At 53.5% G+C, this 26,272-nt stretch overlaps 1 protein-coding gene across 1 annotated transcript in view; it reads right to left on the bottom strand.

The window, feature by feature from the left end:
• ZAN (zonadhesin) overlaps positions 1 to 26,272 on the bottom strand; it is a 38,498-nt gene that overhangs the window by 1,323 nt on the left and 10,903 nt on the right. The window contains 25 exon segments of the mRNA XM_087715041.1: positions 978 to 1,046; positions 1,048 to 1,177; positions 1,851 to 1,985; positions 2,077 to 2,241; positions 2,860 to 3,058; positions 3,461 to 3,590; positions 3,937 to 4,187; positions 4,310 to 4,451; positions 4,836 to 5,044; positions 5,945 to 6,216; positions 7,391 to 7,518; positions 9,609 to 9,773; positions 10,846 to 11,090; positions 11,187 to 11,331; positions 12,619 to 12,824; positions 14,440 to 14,616; positions 15,521 to 15,615; positions 17,010 to 17,124; positions 18,662 to 18,842; positions 18,963 to 19,210; positions 19,653 to 22,340; positions 22,701 to 22,785; positions 23,922 to 24,190; positions 25,535 to 25,675; positions 25,788 to 25,860. Coding sequence (XP_087571167.1) covers positions 978 to 1,046; positions 1,048 to 1,177; positions 1,851 to 1,985; positions 2,077 to 2,241; positions 2,860 to 3,058; positions 3,461 to 3,590; positions 3,937 to 4,187; positions 4,310 to 4,451; positions 4,836 to 5,044; positions 5,945 to 6,216; positions 7,391 to 7,518; positions 9,609 to 9,773; positions 10,846 to 11,090; positions 11,187 to 11,331; positions 12,619 to 12,824; positions 14,440 to 14,616; positions 15,521 to 15,615; positions 17,010 to 17,124; positions 18,662 to 18,842; positions 18,963 to 19,210; positions 19,653 to 22,340; positions 22,701 to 22,785; positions 23,922 to 24,190; positions 25,535 to 25,675; positions 25,788 to 25,860 — 6,663 coding nt within the window.

Below are 26,272 nucleotides of genomic sequence, written 5' to 3'. Positions count from 1 at the left end.
AGGGCACGGCGGCCGACAACACCATCACCCACCGCTCGGCCGCCCTCCCGTCCCCGCTCTTTCTCTGGGTCCCCCAGGCCAGCCACCCTGCTCAGTGGGTCAAGTCTGGCAGGGCCTCCTGAAAGCCCCCTCCCCACTTCACCCGCTTCCCGTGTGCCTTGGTGAGTTCAGTTGGGCAGCCCCTGGAACCGGTGGTGAAATTCACATTACTTTACTACCAATTCTCTGGGCGTGGCTTGGTGGGCTTGGTGTGGCTTGGTGGGTGTGGCTTGGTGGGTGTGGCTTGGTAGGCATGGCAGGGGAAGGATACTACAAAATCCCCATTTCCTCCCAATCAGCTGGGACTCGGGAGGCAGAGAATAGATCGGGGCGAGGCCAGCCAGAGGTAGCATTTGCCAGTTCTCCGAACTACTCAAAATTTTCACTACCGGTTCTTCAGAACCTGCTGGATTTCACCCCTGCCTGGAACAATCTCTACCCCAAATCTTTGATTGACTGACTCAAGATTGGCTCCCGGTTGGAAGAGAAATTTGAGAAGGTGCCAGAAGGACTCAGAACACTCATTTTCCCCAGCCCCAAATGGAAGGGAGGGGGAAACAGAGGGAGATGTGGGGGAGAGAGAGTGGGAGGGAGGGAGAAAGGGTGAAAGAGAGAGAAAAGGAAGGAAGGAAGGAGGAGATAGGTTGATGGATGGATGGAAGGAATAAGGGAAGGAAGGAAGGCACAGAAGAAGGAAAAGAGAAGGGGGAGGGAGGGAGGAACAGGCATCAGAGACGGGGGGAGAGTGAAAGAGAAGAAAGAAGAAAGGAGGAGATAGTGGAGGAAGGAAGGAACAGAGAGAGAGAGAAAAAGAAAGGGGAGAAAGAAAAGGAAGAGATAGGTTGAAGGAAGGAAGGAAGGAAGGAAGGAAGGAAGGAAGGAAGGAAGGAGAAAGAGGGAGCGAAGGAAGGAAGTGGGGGGAGGAAGGGGGCTCCCACCTGGTAATACTGGCCATTGCTGGAGCAGCCGCACTGGCCGTAGGGCACACTGACCAGCCCGCTGAGGACGTAGCCGGGGTTGCTGGCACAGCCCTCCACGCATGGGGCCTCACAGCTGGACTGGGCAGCCAGGTTGGCACAGCTGGTAGGGCAGGCGGTCATGCACGGCTGGTAGCTGGTGTGGGCTGGGCACTCCACCGCTGTGGCCGGAGAGAGGGAAAGAAAGAAAGAAAGAGAGAGAGAGAGAGAGAAAGAAAGAGTGTGTGTATGAGAGAGAGAAAGAGAGCCAACTCAGGGGCTTTTGCCTCCAGAAGGAAGGGGGGGTCTCGTGCCCCAAGCATTCAGTTCAGCAAACCCCCCTGCTGATTCAGGATCCAGGAACCCCCCCTCCCCAATTCCGACCACAATGGCAGCTGCCCATCACAGTCGTCACTTCACGACAGTCATTAAACGGATCTGCGGCGCGATGGGACCCTATTTCAGGATCTCTTTTGCAGTGGCGGTCGCTAAGAGAATCACTGAGGCCGTTAAGCGAACCCATGGTTCTTTAAAGGGCACGGTTTTGACCAAACACACCCCCCCCCAAAAAAAATTGCAACAGAGCCAGACCTGCGTTGGCGTGGCTGCAGAGTGACCGTCAGAACACTGAATCTGGGTCAGACTGACACTCCCACCAGGGAGCGGCTGTTTGAAGTCCCCATAGACCTCCCTGGCGGAGGGGTGTCCATACGAGTGGACGTAAATCAAGGACCACCGGCCTTGGGGACTGGCTCGTTTGGAGAGGCAGCGGGCAGAGCAGGGAAGATGGCACGATTCCCCCCCCACCCCGGAGAAGCTCCCTCCGTTTACGCCGGGCCCTTGGCCCAGGGCTACTCACAACAGCCCATCTTCTCCCGCCAGGGCCCCAGGTCCACCTCCTGCTCCCGGCACAGCTGGGCATAGGCCTCCAGGGCCTGGCACAGCAGCTCCGTGTCGTTAAACAAGGCGCACAGGTCGTAGACGCAGCTCCTGCCAGTCGGAGGGGGAAGCCGTTAGACACAGCCATGTGTGTGTGTGTGTGGGGGGTCTCCTTTGGCCTCGCCCCGCCTCGCACACTCACTCGTGGAAAGGGCCAGGGGACACCAGGGCGTGGCAGGCCGAGAAGGGGCCGCTGGGGTCCGACAAGGCCCCGCAGGCGCTGGTCCCATTGACGAAGGCCAGCTGGTCTGGGGTACAGTCCATCTCGAACCCCGATTCGGGCTCTTCCTCTTCCGGTTCCTGACGCCTGTCGGGGACAAAAGGGGGGCCGCTCAGGATTCGCACCTGGGGCCGGCAGGCCACGCCGGAGCAACTAAACCCCCTGGGGGGAAGATCAAGCAAGCAAGCAAGTTGGGAGGGACCTTAGAGGTCTTCTAGTCTAACCCCCCGCGCAAGGAGGAGACCGCTGGGATACGTACAAAGGTGTCTGTCCAGTCTCTTCTTGAAACCCCGCCCCCCCCGGGATGAAGTCCCTACAACTTCTAGTGGCAAGGAGTTCCCCTGGTCAATAGTTCTCCCTGCTAGGAAGTTTCTCCTTAGTTCCAAGTTGCTTCTCTCCCTGATTCGTTTCCATCTGTTGCTTCTTGTCCTGCCTTCAATCCATCCATCCATCCATCCATCCATCCATCCATCCATCCATCCATCCATCCATCCATCCAAATAAAGCTGGAGGAGACCCTGGAGGTCATCTAGTCCAGCCCCCTTGCTTTTCTCTTTCCCTCCGTTGTTTCTTGTCCTGCCTTCCTCAATTGATCGATTGATTGATTGATCCTTGCTTGATTCCCCTGGGGGCCCAGCGCCTCCCTCCCTCCCTCCCTCTTTTTCCTTCCTTTCTTCCACCCCTCGTGCCCCCCCCCCGGCTGACCTGGCTCTGGCCCGGCCGAGGGTCCAGCTGCCTCCGTCCAGCTCCTTGCTCTTGACTGAAACCTGCCAGCTGTTGCCAAATGCGTTGAGCGTCCGGGCCCGCGTCCCGTCTGGCTTGATGTACTCATTGTTGCGACGGCCGTCGTAATTCCCGCAGAGGCCGCCAACCCGCTCCTTGTAGGTGCTGGGCAGGACAATCTCTGGGGACCCAGAGAGAAAGAGGGACGCTCAGACCAGCCCCCCCACCAGCCTCACCCCTACAACAATCCACTTAGTGACCGTTTCAAGATACAACGGCAGTGAAAAAAAGAGACTTATGACCACTTTCTGCACTCAGTGGCCGTTGCAGCGTCTCCGTGGTCGCTTGGCCACTGACTCGCCTTTACGACGGTTGCAGTGATCCCCCCCTTTCTGACCTTCACAACAAACACCCAGCCCTGCTCTTGAACCATCCCTGCCCCCCCCAACGTTCCCCCTTTGGGGGGGGGCGTTCCTTGCCAGAAGCTGTGCTCCAAGGACAGAGGCCGAGGTCCAGCTGGCAAGGGAGACGCTCCTATCCCACCCGTCCCTTTTTTTCCTTCCCTCCCCCAGACAACACTGACCGGCAGAATTCTGGCCGTCGTAAGAGACCGAGAAACCGAAATTGGTCTCCACAATCAGCCTGCGGCCCCTCTGGGTGATCTGGAGCCCCTCCGTGGGGGAGTAAGGAGGAGTGACCCTCACGCCGTTGACCTGGAAGAAAGGGGGTAGCCGTCACTGGGGGGTGGCAGCTGGAGGCAGGAGTTGGGGGGCGAAGGGGAAAGGACCCTCAAAGCAACGCCTCTGGCGGGCTGTTCACATGGAGAAGAAAAGGGGGAGCAGAGAAAAGAAGGAAGAGGAGAAAGAAGAGGAGGAGGAGGAGGATGGTCAGAGCCATGGGTTTCTAAGACTAGATGCTGAGTGGACCTGGGGTGGGGGCATCTACATCGGGGAGCAGAGACCACCCAAGATCCCAAGAACCGAGACCAGCCCAGTCCGACGAAGACCCCCACTTGCCCCCAGGGGCCTCCTCCCTCCAGCAGATCTCCTGCCTGCTCACCGCCATCTTGCGCCCCTGCATCAGAGTGACGCGGAAGCCCAGCACCTCCACGTAGACTTCGCGCAGGAAGGAGAAGCGGTGGAAGATGGATCGGCGGTGGTTCCGGCCGTCCACCGAGAGGCGTTCCAACCCATCAGGGACGCGCCCCATCGTCCGGGTCAAGGTGTAGGTGGACCGGCCTTGGAAGTGGTGGACAAAGTTGTCGAAGGTGCGGTAGTGGGGGTCCCCCGAGATCACGCACTGGTGGAAGCCTGGCGGAGAAAATAAGAGGTTGCAAAACCGCGGAGGGGGGAGGTGGCAGAGGAACAGGGAGACCTCCCCCCACCCGCCTTCACTCCATAATCCTGGGCACCACGCGGAGTTGCGGACTCACTGATGGGCCGGCAGTAGTGAAGGCCCTGATTGCTGGTGGTGCACTGGGACTCCGTCGGGCAGCCGAAAGTCTGGCACTCAATTTGCCCGCTCAGGCACTTGCAGCGTTGCTGGCAGCCGCTCGTCACCCAGGTGTCCCCGGACTGCAAAGGAAGTGCAGCAGGTGAGGCTCCAGCAGTGGTGGGTTCCGGGTGGTATGGCCGTACCGGGAGTAGCCGGGAGAAGTGACCACCGTACTGGGGTCCGAAACCCACCACTGGGCTGCAGGATCTCCCTGACTGGCTGGATGCCCCCACCCGCCGGCTGATTTTGGAAGGCCGGGTTGCCTCAGCCTCGTGGGTATCCGGATGGAAGACCACCAGGCGATCTCCACTTGACAGGCCCACAAAGATCCTGGGAGGACGGCAGCTAGGAAGTTTTTGCGGTGGCTCGAATCGTGTGTGTCGAAAGGTGACTGGTCCCTGGGACTTCAGAGTGGCACTACCCACAGGAGGCCCAGCACAGCCCTCCCCCCCTTCCCCACTTACGTTGTGGTATTCCTGCTGGGGGTCCCGGCACCCGCACTCCCGCATCGGGACGCAGGCGAGGTCGCTGAGCACGTAGCCTCGGTCGCAGGTGCAGCCCTCCACGCAGGGTGCGGGGTACTGGCAGCTGGCAGGCGCATAGAGGTTGGAGCAGGTGGCCGGGCAGGGAGAGGCACATTCGGAGAAGTGGCTGTGCGGAGGGCAGGGAAGAGCTGCGCCCGGAAGAGAGAGAAGCCACCGTCACTTTTGGGAAACAGGAAGCGATTCCTCCCCTCCCCACAGTGGAGGTTTTTCTAGTGAATCCTGTGCTGGTCGGGGGAGGCTTTTACGCTGATCTAACGGCACCAACCAAAGTAGTCCTCAATTTATGACGCAACTGAGCCCCACTTTACCCTAGAGCTGCCGAGCGTCCAGCGGTTGGTCAAGGGAATGCTGCAATGGCCGTAAGTGTGGAAAACTTTTTTTCAGTGCCATTGCAACTTTAAACGGTCACTAAATGAATAGTTGTAAACCGAGGATCACCCGGAAGAGCCACTACGACACGAGCACAGATAGCCTTTGAGTTGCGACCACAAAATGTATGTTGCTAAGTGAAACGTGTGTTAAGAGAGTTGGCCACATCTTACGACTTTTCTTGCCACAAATTGTTAAGCGAATTGTGGCCTTTGTGAAACTGATCGCGTGGTCTTTAAGTGAATCTGGATTCCCCCCCTGGACTCGGCTTGTCAGAAGGTCGCAAAAGGGAATCGCGTCACCACGTCATAAACAGGAACCGGTTGTCGAGCCTCTGAATTTGGATCAGGGGCCGAGGGGGGAGGCTGCAACCGCCATGTGAGAAACGGCCGAAAGTCCCTTGTTCCAGCGCTGTTATAGCTTGAATGGCCGTTAAGGGAACTGTCATAAGTCGAGGACTTCCCGTATGAAAAATGTAGATAGAAACCCACCCGCAACAGTGCCGGAGGGCCGTAAAGTGACAACGGTGAGGCTACTTGGGAATTGTGGAAGAGAAGAAGATGCCCTTCCTGTGCTGTATCCTCCCAACCGCTGTGTACCCCCTGCGTGGGAGGGTGTGGCCCTCGGGGCCCCCGCCCGCTGTCCCCCAGAGGGCTTACGGCAGAAGGTGCTGTTCCTCCAGGAGATGCCGGTCACCCCGTAGCTCTTGCAGGCCTCCACGTAGGCCTGGAGGTTGTCGCAGAGGAGGGAGCTGAGGCCCTGGTATTGGCACATGTCGTACAGGCAGTTGTGGAAGAAGAGCTCGGGGTTGATGAGGGCGTGGCAGGCCTGGTACTTGGGCGCCATGATCTCCAGGCACAAGGCGCTCAGGCGCTCCAGTTCCTGGGCGGAGCAGCTGGGGTTCAGATCCGGGCGGCTGTCTGGCTGGCAGCTGGAAAGGAGGAAAGTGTGTGTGTGGGGGGGGAGAAATGGAGGCTGTGACGTTTTCGGAAGACTTGGATTCCCTAGAGTTGAATTACAGGGGACGACGGACGGCGGAGGGCAGGGAGGGCAAACCTTCTCAGTACCGAGGGCCAAAACTGGAATGGGCATACAGGCACCTCTGCCACAGCACCAGAAACCCAAAGACCGTCTGGTTGGTGCACGCAGGCCTGGCTTTGGGCCTTTTTTCATGCCGTTTTCCGGCTGTTTTTGTGGCCATTTTTGAGGCTGTTTTTGGTCCAAGAAATGGCCCCAAAATGCCCAAAAATCAGCCTGAAAATGGCCCGGAAAATGACCGGGTTTTTGGCAGCTATAACTCAAACAAAGCTTAGGCCTGACTGTCTGTAAGGTTTCCTAAATATGCCCTAATTGATTCATGAGTATCGAGTCAAGTTTCAATGCAAAACCAGGCATTTATTAGGAGCACCACTAGGCATGATCTTTTCGCAGTCAACTCTAAGCTTTGTTGGAGTTACAGCTGAACTCCTGTTCCTTCCCTCCCCTCAGTCTGTGTCATAAATCACATTTCCCAATGAGGTGCACCCCTCCGAAGCCGGCTGCAGTAATCTGAGATCCAACTTCAGCCGACAGTACACGTGGAACACACTCCCCCCCACCCTTCTCTCACTATGACAACCTTGGGAGTTGACATCCAGCATATCTACCTGAGGGCTATGAATGTGTACACTCTTGAGAGCAGGCCAGAGAACATCAATTTTAATGTGTTCTGGGGTGTCCACAGAGGGGGGAAAATGACAATAAACATTAGCTTAATCTTAATCTTAGTGTCAACTCTTCGTGTTGTCCTGGGGACAGAATGAGGGGGAGGGCATTCCACGCGTACTGTCGGCTGGAGTCGGATCTCAGATTACTGCAGCTGGTTTGGGAAGGGTGCATCTATATGGTAATGTGATTTATGACACAGACTGAGGGGAGGGAAGGAACAGGGGCAAATTTCAGAAGTAAATCAAACAAAGCACAGGCTTGACTGCGAACAGATATTGCCTAATGGACCACCTAATAAATCACTGGTTTAGTATTAAAAACTTGACTCGATAATTATGAATTAATTAGGGTATTGATGGAAGTTTAGTTTCCTTCCCAACCTTCCCCTGACAACTTACCCCACGTCACTATCCCCGGGAGCTTTCCAGCTGTTCCCAAGCTGGCTGTCGTTAACCGCCAAGTGTCCGTCTGACATCAGATAATCGTCTGCAGTCTGGTTGTTGAAGTTACCACACATGCCACAAACCTGGGAGGGGAAGACGGATTTGATGGGAGCGGGGAGCCCCTCTGCGCAATGCTTTCAGTCAACTAGGGGCGCCTTTGATGATGCTTTTAGTTCTCTGGAGTCATGAAGCGGGAGGGTGAAATCCTGATAACGGCTGGGTCAGGTTGGCGGATTGGAACACTCGGAACTTGGAAAGCCATTACAAGGTGGGAAACCCACCTCCCTGAATATGAAACCGAGCCTTAGCCAAGACCCTGCTAGGACCCCATGCTGTGGGACGCTTCGAAAGGCTGCATCTAATCTATCTAAAGCCACGTGACCCGACAAATGCGTGCAGGACAAAAGCGCAACGACAAAACCGCGGCGCTAAAACTGCGACGTCATCAACGCATCGACAACAGCGCGCCGACAACAGTGCGCCAACAGAAGTGCGATTTAAGTTAAGGTCAGGGTCAGGGTTAGGGTTAGGGTTAGAGCGCGCTTCTGTCGGCGCGCTGTTGTCGGCACGCTTCAGCGCTCATTCGTCGGCGCGGTCTAGAACTCGCGGTTTTGTCACCGCGGTTTAGTCGGGCGCCCTTTTGTCGGTGAACCCTAAAGCCATGGAGCCTGTGCGTTATCACAGAAGGGCCCACTGAGGCTAACCAATGAAAGAACCGAGGTGGCGCAGTGGTTAAATGCAGCACTGCAGGCTACTGCTAGATCAGCAGTTCAGCGGTTCAAATCTCACCGGCTCAGGGTTGACTCAGCCTTCCATCCTTCCGAGGTGGGTAAAATGAGGACCCGGATTGTTGTTGGGGGCAATATGCTGACTCTCTGTAAACCGCTTAGAGAGGGCTGAAAGCCCTATGAAGCGGTATATAAGTCTACTGCTATTGCTATTGCTATTGCTATTGCTATAAAGAACACATCCCAGAGCCAATGGGAGGGCACTGCATATAAAACAACTCTCAATTTTTCTAAGGAGCCTCCCGCCTGGTATCTGGGGAGAGGGTGTTAGAGCTGGAAGGGACCTTGGAGGTCTTCTAGTCCAGCTTCCTGCTCAAGTAGGAGACCCTATACCATTTCAGTCCAGTCTCATCTTTAAAAAAAAACCCCAGGGATAGAAATCCCTACAACTTCTGGTGGCGAGGAGTTCCACTGCTTAATTGTCCTCACGGTTAGGAAGTTTCTCCTTAATTGCTTCTCTCTTTGGTTAGTTTCCAACCATTATTTCTCGTCCTGCCCTCTGGTGCTTTGGAGAATAATTTGGCCCCCTCCTCTTCCTTGTGGTAGCCCCCCCCCCCCAAATACTAGAATGCAGCTGATCCCTCTTTTCTCTAAACCAGCCAAAGCCAAATCCTGCAGCCTTCGTATCTTTTAGTCAACTGAGGTTGCTCTTCTCTGAATTTTTCCCCAAAGTCCACAACATCCTTTTTTGTAGTGTGGTGACCAAAATTGGTTGCAGTGTTCCAGCGATGATGGCCTTATTAGGGTTTTATAAAGTGGTACTAACACTTCACGTGACTCTGCTCTCTGCCTCTGTTTATACAATCCAGTGTTGAATTAGCTTTTTTGGCGGCGGCTGCTGAACACTGCTAGGAAACGGCAAACAGTCTAACCATAAAGAAGGGTGACGGGAACTAGATTACTGGTAGGGCCGATGTGGAGACGACCAAGGGGTCCAGAACCAGCCTCAAAACTTTCCTCTGGCATAGAGTGTCCTGCACACACTAGGGACAAATGCTCTTTAGATATGGGACGTCTCTAAAATGATGAATTTCAAAGAGATCCAGGACGCAGAGAAATGCTTTAGGAGGCCAGGAATCAGGAATCAAGGCTTAAGTGAATATAGCAATAGCAGTTAGACTTACATGCCGCTTCATAGGGCTTTCAGCCCTCTCTAAGCGGTTTACAGAGTCAGCATATCGCCCCCATAGTCTGGGTCCTCATTTCACCCACCTCGGAAGGATGGAAGGCTGAGTCAACCCTGAGCCGGTGAGATTTGAACAGCTGAACTGCAGATAACAGTCAGCTGAAGTGGCTGCAGTACTGCACACTGCGCCACCTCGGCTCTTAAGTGAAGTAGTCCCTGTACGGTGCGCCCAGCCTGGATGGGCAAGTCAGGGGTTTACCTTCCCAAAATACGTTCCGGGCAGCTGAATCTCCAAGTGGTGGTTTCCATCAAACTTCACCACCAGCCCGAAGTCCGTCTCGATGACTACGTAGATGCCCCGGGGAACGATGGAGACTCCTGGGATGCGGTCCTCGGCGGGGACTCGGACACGCTGGCCATCAATCTGTGGTCAAAGGAGGGAGGGAGGGAGAGCATGAACCATTGGTCTGATTCGTGGGTTGGGGTCCAGATGTTAAAGGGACACGAAGCCTACATTTGTGAGAGCCCCCACTTTTAAGAGCGACGGTGGTCCTCCCAAGGAATCGAGAATTCTGTCCTGGGGCCACGACATTTGTCCAACCAAAATGGGACCTCTGGTGGATTCTCGGCGTCTTTCGGTTTGGAAAGATGGCAGGAATCAGAAATTCACCAGGAAAGAAAATTCCTTTCCCATTCCAACATCTACGGGAGTTAGGTCGATGATGGCGAATCTACGACACACGCTTCAAAGGTGAGACACCACGATATTTAGGGGAACACCCGCATTCGCCGTCACCCAACAACCACTGTCTTCGAAAGCACGGCCTGTTTTGCGCGATTTTCTGAGGCCGCCCATCATACCTGCAAGCCATCTTTCCTTTTCGGACTTCAGGCCTGCCACGCTTTCTACTGTGGGGAAATGGGACTAGGTGGAGTTGGGTGATGTGTAGCCATAACAACATTCTTCTTAGAAAGCCAAGGTCATCCTTTGTCTCCGCACCTGGCCGGAACTGGATGGGTGGAATCTGTCTTCGTGGCAGTGGGAGATTGGACCACGGGATGGACTTGTGGGGCAAAATCTTGAACTTTCAACTGGGTGGGGAAAACCTGGAAGTTTTCAGATTCGTTTGTTTTCCAGATGTGCCGACATGATATTACTATAAAGTGGAACTTTGAGGAAACCCAAGCATTGGAGTTCTCTTTTGTTGCGGGAACAATACTTTGCCTTGGACTCTGATTTCCTTTTGGATGCTATCTGGAACCCAGAGACCAGAGGGCAAGGTAGGTCCTCGCTGGACCCACCCATAAAGGTTCTATGTAGGTTCTTTCTGGACTGACCGCTTAATGGAGCAAGCCCAAGACTCTTGTCCCCAGAGGACACGCCTCCCGCACTCCAGGCCTTTCCCATGCTGGGGAGGGCCACTCTTGCAACTCCAGCTGCCCCCTGGGACTCCGAGGCCCTCCCGCCTCCTCCCCCACTCAACCAGGACCCTCACCAGCACCCGCCGGCTCTTCTGCAGAGTGATGGTGGCTCCCTGTATGTGGACCGTCACGTGGCGCAGGTAGGAGGCCTCTGGCTGGCCACGCTCCTCATTCTTGGCCGTGATGTTGAAGAACGGGAGGCGAGGGTCCTGCTGGCACAGGGACACCAGGGTGTAGGTGCAGGTGCCCATGAAGGAGACCATCTTGCCGTCAAAGGTGTAGTAGTGGGGGTCCCCAGCCACGTGGCAAGTGGACACGCCTGCAGAGGAGGGCAAGGTTACAGGTGAGCTCCTCTGTTCTGCAGCCGGAGGGGCCCCCAGAGATGCCACTGGCCGGAAGGAGAGAGAGGTCTCACCTGTGTCCTGGCAGCCCAGCAGGCCCTCCACGGGGCGGCACTCCTGGACAGGGGTACAGGTCCACTCCTCACAGGTGATCTGGTTGCCAGCAGCACAAGAACAACGCTGGGTGCAGGATGGGTTCCCCATCCAGCTGTCACCAACCTGGGGGACATTGAGGAGGAACCGGTCAGGTGGCCTTGCGGGTGTTGTGTTTGTCTCCCCAAATCTTGGTCTCCTCCCTCCCTCCCTCTCTCTCTCTCTCTCTCTCTCTCTCCCTCCCTCCCTCCCTCCCTCCCTCCCCCCCTCTCTCTCCCCCTCTCTAAGTTTCATTGCAGCCCGTTGGGTCATCATAGCAATAGCCCTTAAACTTACTGTATTTTTCGGAGTATAAGATGCCTTCTCCCCCACTAAAAGAACGTGGAAATGTTGGTGCATCCTATACACTAAATCCAGCCATTTTTGGGCTCCCAAAGCCCCACCCCACATCCCCTTTTTTGTGAAAAACAGGCTGTTTTTTTCGCAAAAACGCACCAACTTTTTGCAAAAAACGGCACATTCTCCACAGGGTGTTTTTGCCTTTCCCCCAGCCCTGCTGAAGCCTGCAGAGTGCTGCTGGGGGCCGGGGAGGACAAAAAGGCTTTTTTTCTTACTTACCTCTTCGAAATCTTGGTGCGTCTTATACACCAGTGCGTCTTATAGTCTGAAAAATACGGTATGTACCACTTCCCAGCCCTCTCCAAGCAGTTTACTTGCCCCCCAACAATCTGGCTCCTCATTTTACCCACTCTGGAAGGATGGAAGGCTGAGCCCACCTTGAGCCGATCAGAATCGAACTACCAAAACTGCTGGCAGCTGGCAGTCAGCAGAAGTAGCCTGCAGTACTGCATTCTAACCACTGCGCCACCCCAGCTCTTAAACCCCTCCTGCTCTCACACAGCCCGTCGGCACATGCTGTACAGAGGAAGAATCCCCCCCCCAAGATTTTGTTCTACAGATAGTCCTTGACTTACGACCACAATTGAGCCCCGTTGCTAAGCGAGATATTTGTTAAGTGAGTTTTGCCCCCTTTTTGCAAACCTTCCTTGCCACAGTTATTAAATGAATCACAGCAGTTGTTAGATTGTGAAGTGAATCTGGATTCCCCATGGACTTTGCTTGTCAGAAGGTCGCAAAAGGGGATCCCGCGGCCCTGGGACACCGCAACCGTCATAAGTATGAGCCGGTTGCCAATCGTGTGACCCTGGGGTTGTAAGTGTGAAATGAGTCAGTATTTTGAGTGCCCTCGTAACTTCGAACAGTGATTAAATGGCCCGGGGCATGCTACAACGTTTGGGAGGGGGGAAAATCACGTCGCTTTTTTCAATGCTGTTGTAACGGTTGTAAGTCAAGGACTACCCACGGACCGATTTTCAAGAAGCCCCTTGGCAGGCCCAGCCCGGTCCTCCTCACCACGTGGTAGTGGCCGTCGGCATCTGTGCAGCCACACTGGCTGAGTGGCACACAGTGGTCTCCACTCAGGACGGAGCCCTGGTCACACACGCAGCCCTCCACGCAGGGCAGGGTGGGGCAGCTGTCCTGGGCCTCTGGATCCGAGCAGGTTGCAGGGCAGGCTGGGCCACAGGAGGTGTAGGAACTCCCGGGAGGACAGTTCAGGGCTGGAGAAAGGAGAGAGAGAGAGATTGAGAGACTGAGAGATTGAGAGAGAGATTGATAGAGAGATTGAGATTGAGGGATTGAGGGATTGAGAGATTGAGAGATTGAGAGATTGAGAGATTGAGAGATTGAGAGATTGAGAGATTGAGAGATTGAGAGATTGAGATTGAGGGATTGAGAGATTGAGATTGAGGGATTGAGAGATTGAGAGAGAGAGATTGAGAGATTGAGAGATTGAGAGATTGAGATTGAGGGATTGAGAGAGAGGGGGGATTGAGATTGAGGGATTGAGAGATTGAGAAAGATTGAGAGATTGAGAGAGAGAGAGAGAGAGAGATTGAGATTGAGAGACTGATAGAGAGAGAAATTGAGATTGAGAGATTGATAGAGAGAGAGATTGAGATTGAGGGATTGAGAGATTGAGAGAGAGAGATTGAGAGATTGAGAGATTGAGAGATTGAGATTGAGGGATTGAGAGAGAGGGGGGATTGAGATTGAGGGATTGAGAGATTGAGAGAGATTGAGAGATTGAGAGATTGAGAGAGAGAGAGATTGAGATTGAGAGACTGATAGAGAGAGAAATTGAGATTGAGAGATTGAGATTGAGGGATTGAGAGAGAGAGAGAGAGAGATTGAGACATTGAGATTGAGAGATTGAGAGAGAGAGATATTGACAGATTGAGATTGAGAGATTGAGAGAGAGATTGGGATTGAGAGATTGATAGAGAGAGAGGGAGGGAGAGATTGAGATTGAGAGATTGATAGAGAGATTGAGAGAGATTGAGAGATTGAGGGAGAGAGATTGAGAAATTGAGAGAGAGAGATTGAGATTGAGAGATTAAGAGATTGAGAGAGAGATTGAGAGATTGATAGAGAGAGAGGGGTGGAGGGAGGGAGAGATTGAGATTGAGACAGAGAGGGAGAGATTGAGAGAGAGAGGGAGAGAGGGAGGGAGGGGAGACTTTTAGAACCCATCCTTCAGGCAGGATTGTTTGGGGAAAAGATGGCAACCTTTCGTTCATCCTGCAGTACAAAGCTATCGCTGGCTGCATCTACGAAGTGGAAGCCTTTGTAATCACGGGCACAACAGCCCATAAAACCTTTGCTTCTATTTAGCCTTTTTACTCCAAACAGACTGGTACGGTTGCTTGTTCGGGTGCACAAGGAGAAACGCAGCAGGAGTGTGACACTTAAGGCCCGCGGGGTGCTTAGATCTGCCCTGCAGGGCCACCCTGGAAACAGGACCGACCGGTGGCGTCTCTGCCAGCGAACACAGACCTCCGTTTTGGCTGGAGAGGGCTGCAGGAGGCCGTCGCATCCCAAAACAGAGCTCGGGAGCCCATTTTCACTGGCAGAGCTCTTGGGCCGCTACAGGCACCCCCGATACAAGTGACGTAGGGCTGACCACGGCCACTCCAGCCCTCCGAGCTCAGATACAGCCCTGATTCAGCCTTCGATGAAATCGAGTTTGACACCCCCAGCAAACCAGGGAAGAACAGGGAAGAGTGACGCAGATGTTATTCCACCCAATCCCCGGACAGCCTCCTCCGTTAACGCCTTGCAAGCTGCCCCGGGAACCCCACCGCAGGCCAGTCTGTATCCTGGGAATATATTTACGGCAGAAAGTGCTGTTCCTCCAGACGATAGGGACCCCGGCTTGGGCACAGCTGTCGGCATATGCCTGGAGGGCGAAGCACAGCATCCCCGCGTCTCCGTCGGTTCCGCAGAGGTCGTAGAAGCAGTTCTCAAAGGCCCCCTCGGGAGGCACCTTGCCATGGCACGGAGCAAACGGACCTATGGGGAAACAGCAGATCAGTTCACCCTCGGCCCCCCAGGGACTGGTGGAGGCCCACACGCTCCTAGAAAACCGGGCCTTTTGGCCTCCATAAGGACTAGGAGCGTGCAAGTAGGAAATGGAGATGCCTAATATAAGGGAAAGGAGGACATGATATCAATCTTCCAATGTTTGAGGGGCTGCCCCAAAGAAGAGCGGGGGGGGGGGGTTCCACCTGTTCTCCAAACCACCAGAAGGCAGGACTGGAATTTCAGGTTGAGTTGGAAGGGACCTTGGAGGTCATCCAGTCCAGCCTCCTGCCCAAGCGGGAGACCCCGCACCATTTCTGACAAACGGCAGTCTTCCAATCTCTTCTTGGAAGCCTCCAGAGATGAACTCATCCAGGAGAGAATCAGCCTGGGTTTTAAGGAGAAACTTCCCAAACAGTGAGGACAATTAGCCAGTGGAACAGCTTGCCACCGGAAGTTGTGGGTGCTCCATCCCCGGAGGTTTCCAAGAGGAGATCGGACAGCCGTTTGTTCTGGATGGTATAGAGCAGTGTTTCTCAACCTTGGCCACTTGAAGATGTCCGGACTTCAACTCCCAGAATTCCCCAGCCAGCGAATGCTTAATCATTCTCCTGGCTCAGCTGATAAGGGAGGAGAGCTTGTGGCTTAGAGGTTAATACAACTGCATAATCCAGTGTTTTTCAACCTGGCTGGGGAATGCTGGGGAATTCTGGGAGTTGAAGTCCGGACATCTTCAAGTGGCCAAGGTTGAGAAACACTGGTATAGAGTTTCCTGCTTGAGCGGTGGGCTGGACTAGAAGACCTCAAAGGACCCTTCCGACTCTGTTATTCTTTACTCCCTTCCTAAAAAGCCACAAAAGAGAGGAGGGGGGGGTGTAATCTAATGATCTCCTACCTTGAGGATCTGTAAGAATCCCACAACTGGTGGGTCCCTGAGCCTCCTCTGCGATGTCCGGGTGGCATTTCTCAGGATCTTTTGAGTCCGTGCAGCTGCAGAGGGAGATTGTACAAATCACTGAAAGGGCAGCCTTCTTCTTCAACCAGTTGTGCTCCAGAGGTGCTGGAGGACACCTCCCACGACCAGGCTGGGAGGGAAGGGGTTAGAGGGGGGGGGTTCCTAGCAGTTGGGACCTGGTTTGGCCGAATAGGTAGCAACTGGGCCAGATATTGACCGTACCGGTTCTATCCTGGACCCCGCCATCTTTATTTTATGTTCTGCACATGCACAGAACAATCTTCATTGGGAAAATGTAATTCCCCCCCCCCCCTTTTAATGGTGTGGACGTGCCAGCCAGTACCAGAGAGGTCCTAGAAATGGGCCGTTTTCCCCAAAAACGGAGGCGTTTTTGCTTTCCCCCACTCCGCAGGCTTCAGCAGGGCTGGGGGAAAGGGGAAAATGCCCCCGTTTTTTGGGCAAGACTTGTGGACTTCAACTCCCAGAAATCCCCAGTCAGCCATGCCTGGTTTTTCTCTCCTTAGAGCAGTGTTTCTCAACCTTGGCCACTTGAAGATGTCTGGACTTCAACTCCCAGAATTCCCCAGCCAGCATTCGCTGGCTGGGGAATTCTGGGAGTTGAAGTCCAGACATCTTCAAGTGGCCAAGGTTGAGAAACACAGAGATTGCAGAGGAAAGGATGAGGGGAGAGTAAGCAGGCCACAATGGGTACCATCCATATCAAAAGGAAATGCATTTGTGCAAGGGGGATTCTGGGAGTTGAAGTCAACCCAGTCTTCCAGTTGCCAAGTTTGGAGACCCCTGCGTTAGACCACGGAGGATTTTAAGGGGGGGAAACACCCCACCCCCACCCCCATTGTTCTTACAGCTACCCTCTTTCAAGTCCTGAAATAAAATTAGGTAAAGACATTTTTTTTAAGAATCTCAGCCAGGCCAGCTTAGGTGTTACTAGGGCCCTGATACATGCCAGAGTTGGCACCCGGAGCCCTCTCTGTGGGCATGTGCGCAGTCGCCAGCTGGTCTTTGAAAATGCCCCCCAAAACGGCCAAAAAAGAGAGGCTGTTTGGAGGCTGTTTTCACACCATTTTCAAGCTGTTTTTGGCCCCCCAAAAAACCAACCCAAAATGGTTTGAAAAATGCCCAAAAAACAGGCATGGCCATTCTGGTCTTCGGGTTTCCAGTACTCTGGCGCACGCGAAGACCAGCTGGCTGGTGAGCATGGGCGTGCCGGAAACTGTCCCAAAGATTCTTTTCCAGAAGGCAGCTGGTCTTTGGGTATCCAGGATACTCCGGCGTTCCGGTTTGGGCACTCGGTGCCGAGAAGGTTCACCGCCGCTGTACTAGGGAAAAGCTGGCATTTTCCTCTTCGGAGGTTCTTCCTGGGGATGAGGCCGGCACTTCAGGCAGAGGAGAGGGCCGTAAGACTCACCTGGCATCACCTATGTTGGGCACTTGCCAGCTCTTCCCCAGCTGGTTGGCATCCGCCCCCGCCGAGGTGCCATCGGCCATGAGGTTGTCATCTCCTGCTTGTCCGTTGAAGTTTCCTGAAAAAGGAGAGAAATGTTTTTTTTTACAGCCTTCCTTGCCGCAATTGCTAAGTGAATCACTGCAGTTGCTAAGTGAATCACTGCAGTTGCTGAGTGAATCACTGTAGTTGTTGAGTGAGCCTAATGTCAACTCCCAACATTGTCATAATGAGAGAAGAGGGAGGGAGTGCGCTCCACGTGTACTGTCGGCTGAAATCGGATCTCAGATTACTGCAGCAGACTTGGGAGGGGTGCACCTCATTGGGGAATGTGATTTATGACACAGGATGTCTCATTGAACAAACGCAACGGGAAATGTTGGAAGTACCCTTGTTTAGCGGGGCGATCATGTGACATGTTGATGAAGAACTCCTTTTCTTAGTGATGGAGTTGTCGGTCTGTGAGGGAATGTGTAGTTGAAGGAGAACTAAGGGGGGTGGGAATGTCAACCGTGGCACTGTGACTCCTGCCAAAGAGGGGTCCAGGACAAGAGGCTGCACAGTGAATGGGATGGTGGGGTAACCATCCAGGATAGCCTCAGCTTCCAATCTCCCAGGCTTCCTCTATTCGGTTAAAAGGTTACAACTTTAGTCCGGCAAGATTCTCTCTATTAGGTGGAAGCAAAATAAAGAACTGTGCTGGGGTGAATCTCATTGTGTCGCCTTTAGCCTGACATAATCCCAATTAGAGTTATTAAATGAGGACCACCCATACTTGAGGCAAACCAGGGCAAATGTAGCCTGTGAAATCGGCATCTATGCGTTTCATAGTAGAAACAGAAAATGTACCATTCCTCTGTGGCAGAGAATGGCAACATGACACAGACGTCCTTTCGCCTCTACTTTAGGGTAATTCAGATTGGCAAACCTAGGACACACGTGTCACAGACGACATGTCAGACCATTTCTGGTGACACTCCAGGCCTCTGGACCCTCTGGAAGTCACAAAAGGGGGCTCTGCTCTTGTGGGGCTTCTGGAGCATCCAAACGTTGCAGGAGAATGATGTTCAGAGATTTTCAGAGCCCGTGTGAAAGTGTAGCTCTCTTGTGTGACTTTCAGAGGGTCCGGAGGAAGAGGTCCGAAGCAGGGGTGGGTTCCAGCTGCTGCTACTGCTGATTCGCTCAGGGACGAGCTGTGTGCACATGCGCAGTACTAAAAATAAACCAAGATGGCAGTGCTTATGGCACAGGCACCGTATGCTCCATGCGCCTGTGAGGAAGCCCCAAAAACTTCAAATACTGATGAGGAGCACAGGCGGGTGAGTGGGCCCTCCGGAGCACCGTACTGGAACGGTACCTGGTGCTCTTGGTAGGCACCGGTACACCCATACCAGGACGTATCAGTCGTAACCCACCACTGTCCCAGCCCCACATGCTCTAGGTCTCTTAAAAACTGTGGACACTGAGGAATTCAGACACACTGACCTTGTCCGCCCCATTATCTATGAAGAAGACCTTTCGTGCCCCCCAAAACAGGTTGCATTTCTGTACTGGTTTCCGGGGGAGTCCTGCTGTCTCCCCAACCCAGATAAAAAGTGACCACAAAGTGACCTTACCGCAAAGGCCGCAGAGCTTCCCAAAATAGGACGATGGGACGGAGACCTCAGCATGGTGGTTCCCATCAAATCTCACCGAGAGGCCGAAATCCGTTTGGACCCGAACAAAAGTGCCACTCAGGCGCACAGACACTCGTCCCCCAGCCAGAGAGACAGGCAAGGTCACTCGCTTTCCATCTACCTGTGTGGCAGAGAGACAAGAGACAGTTCCAGTAATGGGAGCAGGAGAAGGGGTCCATTCTGGTGAATGTTTTTAGCAGCAAGGAGTATCCGTGCAGGTAGTGGGATCAGGAATACTCACCGTTACTCTCCGCCCTTTCAGTAGCACAATCTCCGTCCCGTGCACAGTTATGTTGACCGACTTGAGGTAGGAAACCTTGGTGTTGCTTCCGCGGTGTTCGTTGGTTGTCTGGATCTGGAAGGTGGGCTGGTCAGGTGTAGCATTGCACGTGGCAGTGAGCAGGTAGGTGCAATTCCCCATGAAGTGGAAGAGGCGGCCATCGTACGTTGTGTAATGGGGATCTCCAGAAACTATGCAGGATGCGGAATCTTTGGGAGACAATACAGGTTGACATTTGGGGTAGAAAGTGGGGTCAGCAACCACCCCACCTCCTGACTGCTGTGACGTGGTGTTTTGTGACCTTTTTTCCCCTTCACGGAGCTGGGGGTGCACGCGGCCTGCACATTATGCATTCAGCCCACAGGCTGCCAGTTTGACACCCCTGCTTTACAACAATAAAAACAATGTTGTGATGCCAGCAGCCTTTGCTCACTTTCTATTTTTCCTGGCACAACAGTGAACGGCACTTCCTTCATCTGAAAACCGACATTTTCCTCTTACTTTTGTTGTTCTTGTTCTTGTTATTCTGTCCCTAATATTACAGTTAAATAGATTTTATCTTTTTTACAACTGCAATTTTCGCCTTACCTAACAACCATTTCTGAAGACATGAGTGAAAGTGAGAGATTACAACCTCTCCAAAGCACCAACCTGGAGGTTGCTCAGGAGTCGTCTGGTCCACACCTGGCCTCTGTGTTGTAGGTTTGGTGGTGGTGATGGGAGTAGTGGCTGTTCCAATGGGGATGGTGATGTTGGGACCCACAGCTGTGCTGGTGGTGATGGGAGTAGAGGCTGTTCCAGTGGGGACGGTGATGTTGGGACGGACAGCTGTGCTGGTGGTGATGGGAGTAGAGGCTGTTCCAGTGGGGACGGTGATGTTGGGAACGACAGCTGTGCTGGTGGTGATGGGAGTAGTGGCTGTTCCAGTGGGGATGGTGATGTTGGGACCGAGGGCTGTGCTGGTGGTGATGGGAGTAGTGGCTGTTCCAGTGGGGACGGTGATGTTGGGTGTGATAGCTGTGCTGGTGGTGATGGGAGTAGAGGCTGTTCCAGTGGGGACGGTGATGTTGGGACGGACAGCTGTGCTGGTGGTGATGGGAGTAGAGGCTGTTCCAGTGGGGACGGTGATGTTGGGAACGACAGCTGTGCTGGTGGTGATGGGAGTAGTGGCTGTTCCAGTGGGGACGGTGATGTTGGGACCGAGGGCTGTGCTGGTGGTGATGGGAGTAGTGGCTGTTCCAGTGGGGACGGTGATGTTGGGTTTGATAGCTGTGCTGGTGGTGATGGGAGTAGTGGCTGTTCCAGTGGGGATGGTGATGTTGGGACCAACAGCTGTGCTGGTGGTGATGGGAGTAGAGGCTGTTCCAGTGGGGACGGTGATGTTGGGACGGACAGCTGTGCTGGTGGTGATGGGAGTAGAGGCTGTTCCAGTGGGGACGGTGATGTTGGGAACGACAGCTGTGCTGGTGGTGATGGGAGTAGAGGCTGTTCCAGTGGGGACGGTGATGTTGGGACGGACAGCTGTGCTGGTGGTGATGGGAGTAGAGGCTGTTCCAGTGGGGACAGTGATGTTGGGACGGACAGCTGTGCTGGTGGTGATGGGAGTAGAGGCTGTTCCAGTGGGGACAGTGATGTTGGGACGGACAGCTGTGCTGGTGGTGATGGGAGTAGAGGCTGTTCCAGTGGGGACGGTGATGTTGGGACGGACAGCTGTGCTGGTGCTGATGGGAGTAGAGGCTGTTCCAGTGGGGACGGTGATGTTGGGACCGACAGCTGTGCTGGTGCTGATGGGAGTAGAGGCTGTTCCAGTGGGGACGGTGATGTTGGGACCGACAGCTGTGCTGGTGGTGATGGGAGTAGAGGCTGTTCCAGTGGGGATGGTGATGTTGGGACCGACAGCTGTGCTGGGGCTGATGGGAGTAGAGGCTGTTCCAGTGGGGACGGTGATGTTGGGACGGACAGCTGTGCTGGTGGTGATGGGAGTAGAAGGTGTTCCACTGGGGACGGTGATGTTAGGACTCATAGCTGTGCTGGTAGTGATGGGAGTAGTGGCTGTTCCAATGGGGATGGTGATGTTGGGACCCAAAGCTGTGCTGGTGGTGATAGGAGTAGGGGCTGTTCCAGTGGGGATGGTGATGTTGGATTGGATAGCTGTGCTGGTGGTGATGGGAGTAGAGGCTGTTCCAGTGGGGACAGTGATGTTGGGACCCACAGCTGTGCTGGTGGTGATGGGAGTAGAGGCTGTTCCAGTGGGGACAGTGATGTTGGGATGGACAGCTGTGCTGGTGGTGATGGGAGTAGTGGCTGTTCCAATGGGGACAGTGATGTTGGGTTGGATAGCTGTGCTGGTGGTGATGGGAGTAGAAGGTGTTCCAATGGGGATGGTGATGTTGGGACTCATAGCTGTGCTGGTAGTGATGGGAGTAGTGGCTGTTCCAATGGGGATGGTGATGTTGGGACCCACAGCTGTGCTGGTGGTGATAGGAGTAGTGGCTGTTCCAGTGGGGACGGTGATGTTGGGTTGGATAGCTGTGCTGGTGGTGATGGGAGTAGAGGCTGTTCCAGTGGGGATGGTGATGTTGGGACGGACAGCTGTGCTGGTGGTGATGGGAGTAGCAGCTGTTCCAGCGGGGACGGTGATGTTGGGTTGGATAGCTGTGCTGGTGGTGATGGGAGTAGCAGCTGTTCCAATGGGGACGGTGATGTTGGGACTCATAGCTGTGCTGGTGGTGATGGGAGTAGTGGCTGTTCCAGTGGGGACGGTGATGTTGGGTTTGATAGCTGTGCTGATGGTGATGGGGGTAGCGGCTGTTCCAATGGGGATGGTGATGTTGGGACCCACAGCTGTGCTGGGAGTGATGGGAGTAGTAGCTGTTCCAGTAGGGATGGTGATGTTGGGTTTGATAGCTGTGCTGGTAGTGATGGGAGTAGCGGCTGTTCCAATGGGGACGGTGATGTTGGGACCTACAGCTGTGCTGGTGGTGACGGGAGTAGTGGCTGTTCCAGTGGGGACAGTGATGTTGGGACCCACAGCTGTGCTGGTGGTGATGGGAGTAATGGCTGTTCCAGTGGGGACAGTGATGTTGGGACCCACAGCTGTGCTGGTGGTGATGGGAGTAGTGGCTGTTCCAGTGGGGACGGTGATGTTGGGACCCACAGCTGTGCTGGTGGTGATGGGAGTAGTAGCTGTTCCAGTGGCGACTGTGATGTTGGGACCCACAGCTGTGCTGGTGGTGATGGGAGTAGTAGCTGTTCCAGTGGGGACGGTGATGTTGGGACCCCCAGTCGTAGTTGGAGCTGTTGCAATGGTGCTTGGAGGCACAGGAGTTGGTGGGTGTTCTGGAAAGAAGAACAATTTTGAAATTAGGGGCATCAAGAATAAACCTCTTGGGCCCCTGTCACCATTCAGAGGCTGTACCCCCCACAGGGACTCCAAGAACCATTGAGATGCTGTGGCTTTCTTCTCCATTTGGTGTTCTTTCCGCTGTGAACTTCTTTCATGTCCCTTTCATGGAAGCTTAATTTACACAGTGTGATCAAAACCAGAATACAGAAACACAGGTGGACTGTCACACATTTGCGTTGCGTGCCCCTCTATCCACCCAGAAAGACAACTGACCATACTGCCCACATTCACTGCAGCCTATACCTTCATACCTCTCTGTCTAGGTGTGCAAAGTCCTGCTTAGACTGCCTCACCTGCACAATGGCCCTTGTGCACCAAAATGTTATCCAACGACACGTCCAAGTAGGCGTTCCTTCCTCTGATAACCTCAAAAACCACCTGAATTAAAGGGAAACAGTCAATCATGGGAGGGTCCTTGCTGTTCTCTTGTCTGTTTTCTTGCAGACATTTCATTGCCCAAACTAACTAGCACTGATGGTGTGATCCTAGTTTAGGTAATGAAACACCTATAAGCAAATAACAAAGGTGAGAGAGCACCTGTCAACTCCTAAAGTTACCATAGTGAGAGAAGGTTGGGGAGGGGAGTGCATCCCACGCATACTGTCGACTTAAATCGGATCTCAGATTACTGCAGCAGGGCTGGGCTTGATGCACCTCATTGGGGAAGGTGATTTATGACACAGACTGAGAGGAGGGAAGGAACAGGGGAAAGTTCAGCTATAATTCAAACAAGGCTCAGATATGACTGCGAAAAGGCCTTGCCTAATGGGGCTCCTAATAAACAACTGGATTAGCCCTTCATGGTATTGGACCTGGGTACTTGAGAGACCGCCTGCTGCCAATTACCTCCCAAAGACCTATCAGATACCACAGACTAGGCCTCCTCCGAATTCCATCCGCCGGCCAATGCCGATTGTCGACCACCCGGAGGAGGGCCTTCTCTGTGGCTGCTCCGGCCCTCTGGAACGACCTCCCTGTGGAGATCTGGACCCTCACCACCCTTTAGGCTTTCCGCAAAGCCGTCAAAACCTGGCTGTTCCAGCAGGCCTGGGGTTGACAAGTTCCCATCCCCACTCGAATTGTGTGGCTGTTGACGGCTTTTAAATTGTTTCTGTATTTTGTTTCTTTGTTTTTATTGCTTTCTATCTGTATCATTCCCTTCCCCTTCGGTTTGTTAGCCGCCCTGAGTCCCTCCGGGAATAGGGCGGCATACAAGTGTAATAAACCTTGAACCTTGGATTTCTTTTGAACTTTGGCTTGAGGCTCATAAATTAATCAGGACATTTTTAGGAAACCTGACAGCACCCTCATTTCAATTCTGAGCTACAAATATTGTCCTTTATTGGTAGTCAACCATGATTCATCTTACCCAAAAGCTGGGACCGCCGCAGATATGCAGACATCTGTCCTACCCTTTCCCCCCACATCCTAAAATATGCAAATTCCTGGTTGTCAATAAACTACACTGGTGCTCCTTGTACACCGGGGATCCGTTAGTCTCCTCTTCCACCAACCTTGCTTGGCTGTGCTCTGGTGTACGGCAATGTCACAGATCCATGCAGCCAGTTGGGACTCTGGGTCCCCGTACGGTTCCAGAGTAGAACGGCGCTTCCTGAAGGGTCCTCCAGCAGGACCTGCAACTGAGTCTCCACTTCCACGACGCTATGCATGTGGTAGTAGAATTCAACGCAGGCCTCCTGACTGATGCAGAATGGCGAGCTGGAGAAACGCGTAGACTCGTTCGGCTTCAGTTGGCCGCCTTCTACGTAGATGTAGTAGCCTTCTAAAAAAACGGTGAGGGAGACCCATCAGGGCATCCATGGTCCTTATGTCAACACGGACAGGCGCCAGAGGGAAGAGGTCAGGCCACAGAGTATTGTGAGGGGGTCCTTGGCGCTCTCTGACTTTGGTTGTTTTCTTGCAGACCTTTCATGAACCCACGTAGGTAACATCCTTACTGCTAGATGATGTTCATCAAGGATCATTACACTGATGATGTTACCCAGTTGGGTCAGGAGATGTCTGCAAGGAAACAACTATGCTCGTCTAGCACTGACCACAACCCTCCTCCAGAGTGGAACAACTCTCCGTGGCCAACTCATCCCTGCCAATTCACCATGGCCCACTCACCGTGGGACAACTTGCCGAGGCCAATTTCCTGCACGACAACTCACCGCCGGACAATTCAACAATTGTATTTAATGATTTAAAATGATTTGAAAAAATATTTTTACATTTTTGCCATTTGCATTTCATGTTGCCCCTCCTTCTGCATCCTTTCTTTCATGATTCTTTCCCACCATTTCTTTGTTATCATGTAACATGGGTACTACAGCAAGTTGCCCTTCAACGAATTGCCTGTGACAAGTAGTCCTTTCGTGATTTGGCCATGGCAAGCTGGCCACAGCTGTGGCAAGTTGTCCTAGACCTCTCCTCCTCCTCCTCCTCCTCCTCCTCCTCCTCCTCCTCCTCCTCCTCCTCCTCCTCCTCCTCCTCCTCTTCTCCTCCTCCTCCTCCTCCTCCTCCTCCTCCTCTTCTCCTTCTAGCACTGATTACCTAGTTTGGGCCATGAAACGTCTGCAAGAAAACAAGCCCCTCATTTCCATCTTGAGCTGCAAATATTTTCCTTTCTTGCTACACAATGTTGTGTTTTGTGCATTGCTGCAAATCGCACAAGACACTGACTACTAGAAGGATCCCAAAGGAGACAGGGCAGGTGGGATTAATCTTTTTCAGCAATTCCCTGCCCAAATCGCCATCTGGCATCCAGCACACTCCCCTTTATTTTTGTCCCCCAATTCAGTGGTGGGGTTCAATTGTTTTACTACCGGTTCCTGTGGGCGTGGCTATGGCTGAGTGGGCATGGCTTAGTGGGCGTGGCAGGGGAAGGTGATTGCAAAATCCCCATTTCCTCCCTATCAGCTGGGGACTCGGGAGGCAGAGAATAGATGGGGGCGGGGCCAGCCAGAGGTGGTATTTGCCGGTTCTCCGAACTACTCAAAATTTCCGCTACTGGTTCTCTAGAACAGGTCAGAACCTGCTGAATGTCACCTCTGCCCCAATTCTAATGTGGTGGAAGTGATGAAATCCCTGTCTTGAGATCCCAGGCGTGTGCCCTTCTTCTTACCACCGTGGGGATAATCTCCAGGGGGCCCAGTGTCTTCGGTTGGGGTGTTTTGGTTTGTCCGCTTCCAGATGTTATTCATAGACTCTCTCCAGCCACAGAAGGGGTCCATGTTGTTGTTGAAATCACAGCTGGCAAAAATATCTGTGGGGCAGGGAAGGCGGCTAGGCAGAATCAGCTTCCCTTCACCCCTTGGCTATTCTTCAGCCCCACTCCCCCACCACCACCACCACTTGCCCCACAAGGGCTAGGTTACCTTCACAGGGAGAAACTGCCACATTGTCCACTGCCAAGCCGGGATTCCCTGCATAGATGCCTTCGAAGACAAACTAGAAGTGGAAAAACCGTGAGTAACCACCAGCTGGAAAGGATGCCCGTGGATGCTTAAGGATGCCCACTCAACTGCTGGGTGTGGCATCGCAGGCAACAGTTATGTTAATTACCCTCTCTAAGAGCCGAGGTGGCGCAGTGGTTAGGGTGCAGTACTGCAGGCCACTTCAGCTGACTGCTATCTGCAGTTCAGCGGTTCAAATCTCACCGGCTCACGGTTGACTCAGCCTTCCATCCTTCCGAGGTGGGTAAAATGAGGACCCGGATTGTGGGGGCAATATGCTGACTCTGTAAACCGCTTAGAGAGGGCTGAAAGCCCTATGAAGCGGTATATAAGTCTAACTGCTGCTATTGCTATTGCTAAGATCAGACCGTCTGCGTAGAGTAGGGGGTGTCAAACTGGATTTCTTC

The sequence above is a fragment of the Thamnophis sirtalis genome, unplaced genomic scaffold (assembly GCF_051295495.1).
Source record: "Thamnophis sirtalis isolate CommonGarterSnake01/CBP01778 unplaced genomic scaffold, rThaSir2_p1.2 scaffold_4, whole genome shotgun sequence".
Taxonomy (NCBI): Eukaryota; Metazoa; Chordata; class Lepidosauria; order Squamata; family Natricidae; genus Thamnophis; species Thamnophis sirtalis.
The sequence above is the reverse complement of the archived record's forward strand: the minus strand, read 5'-3'. Positions and strand labels throughout refer to the sequence as shown.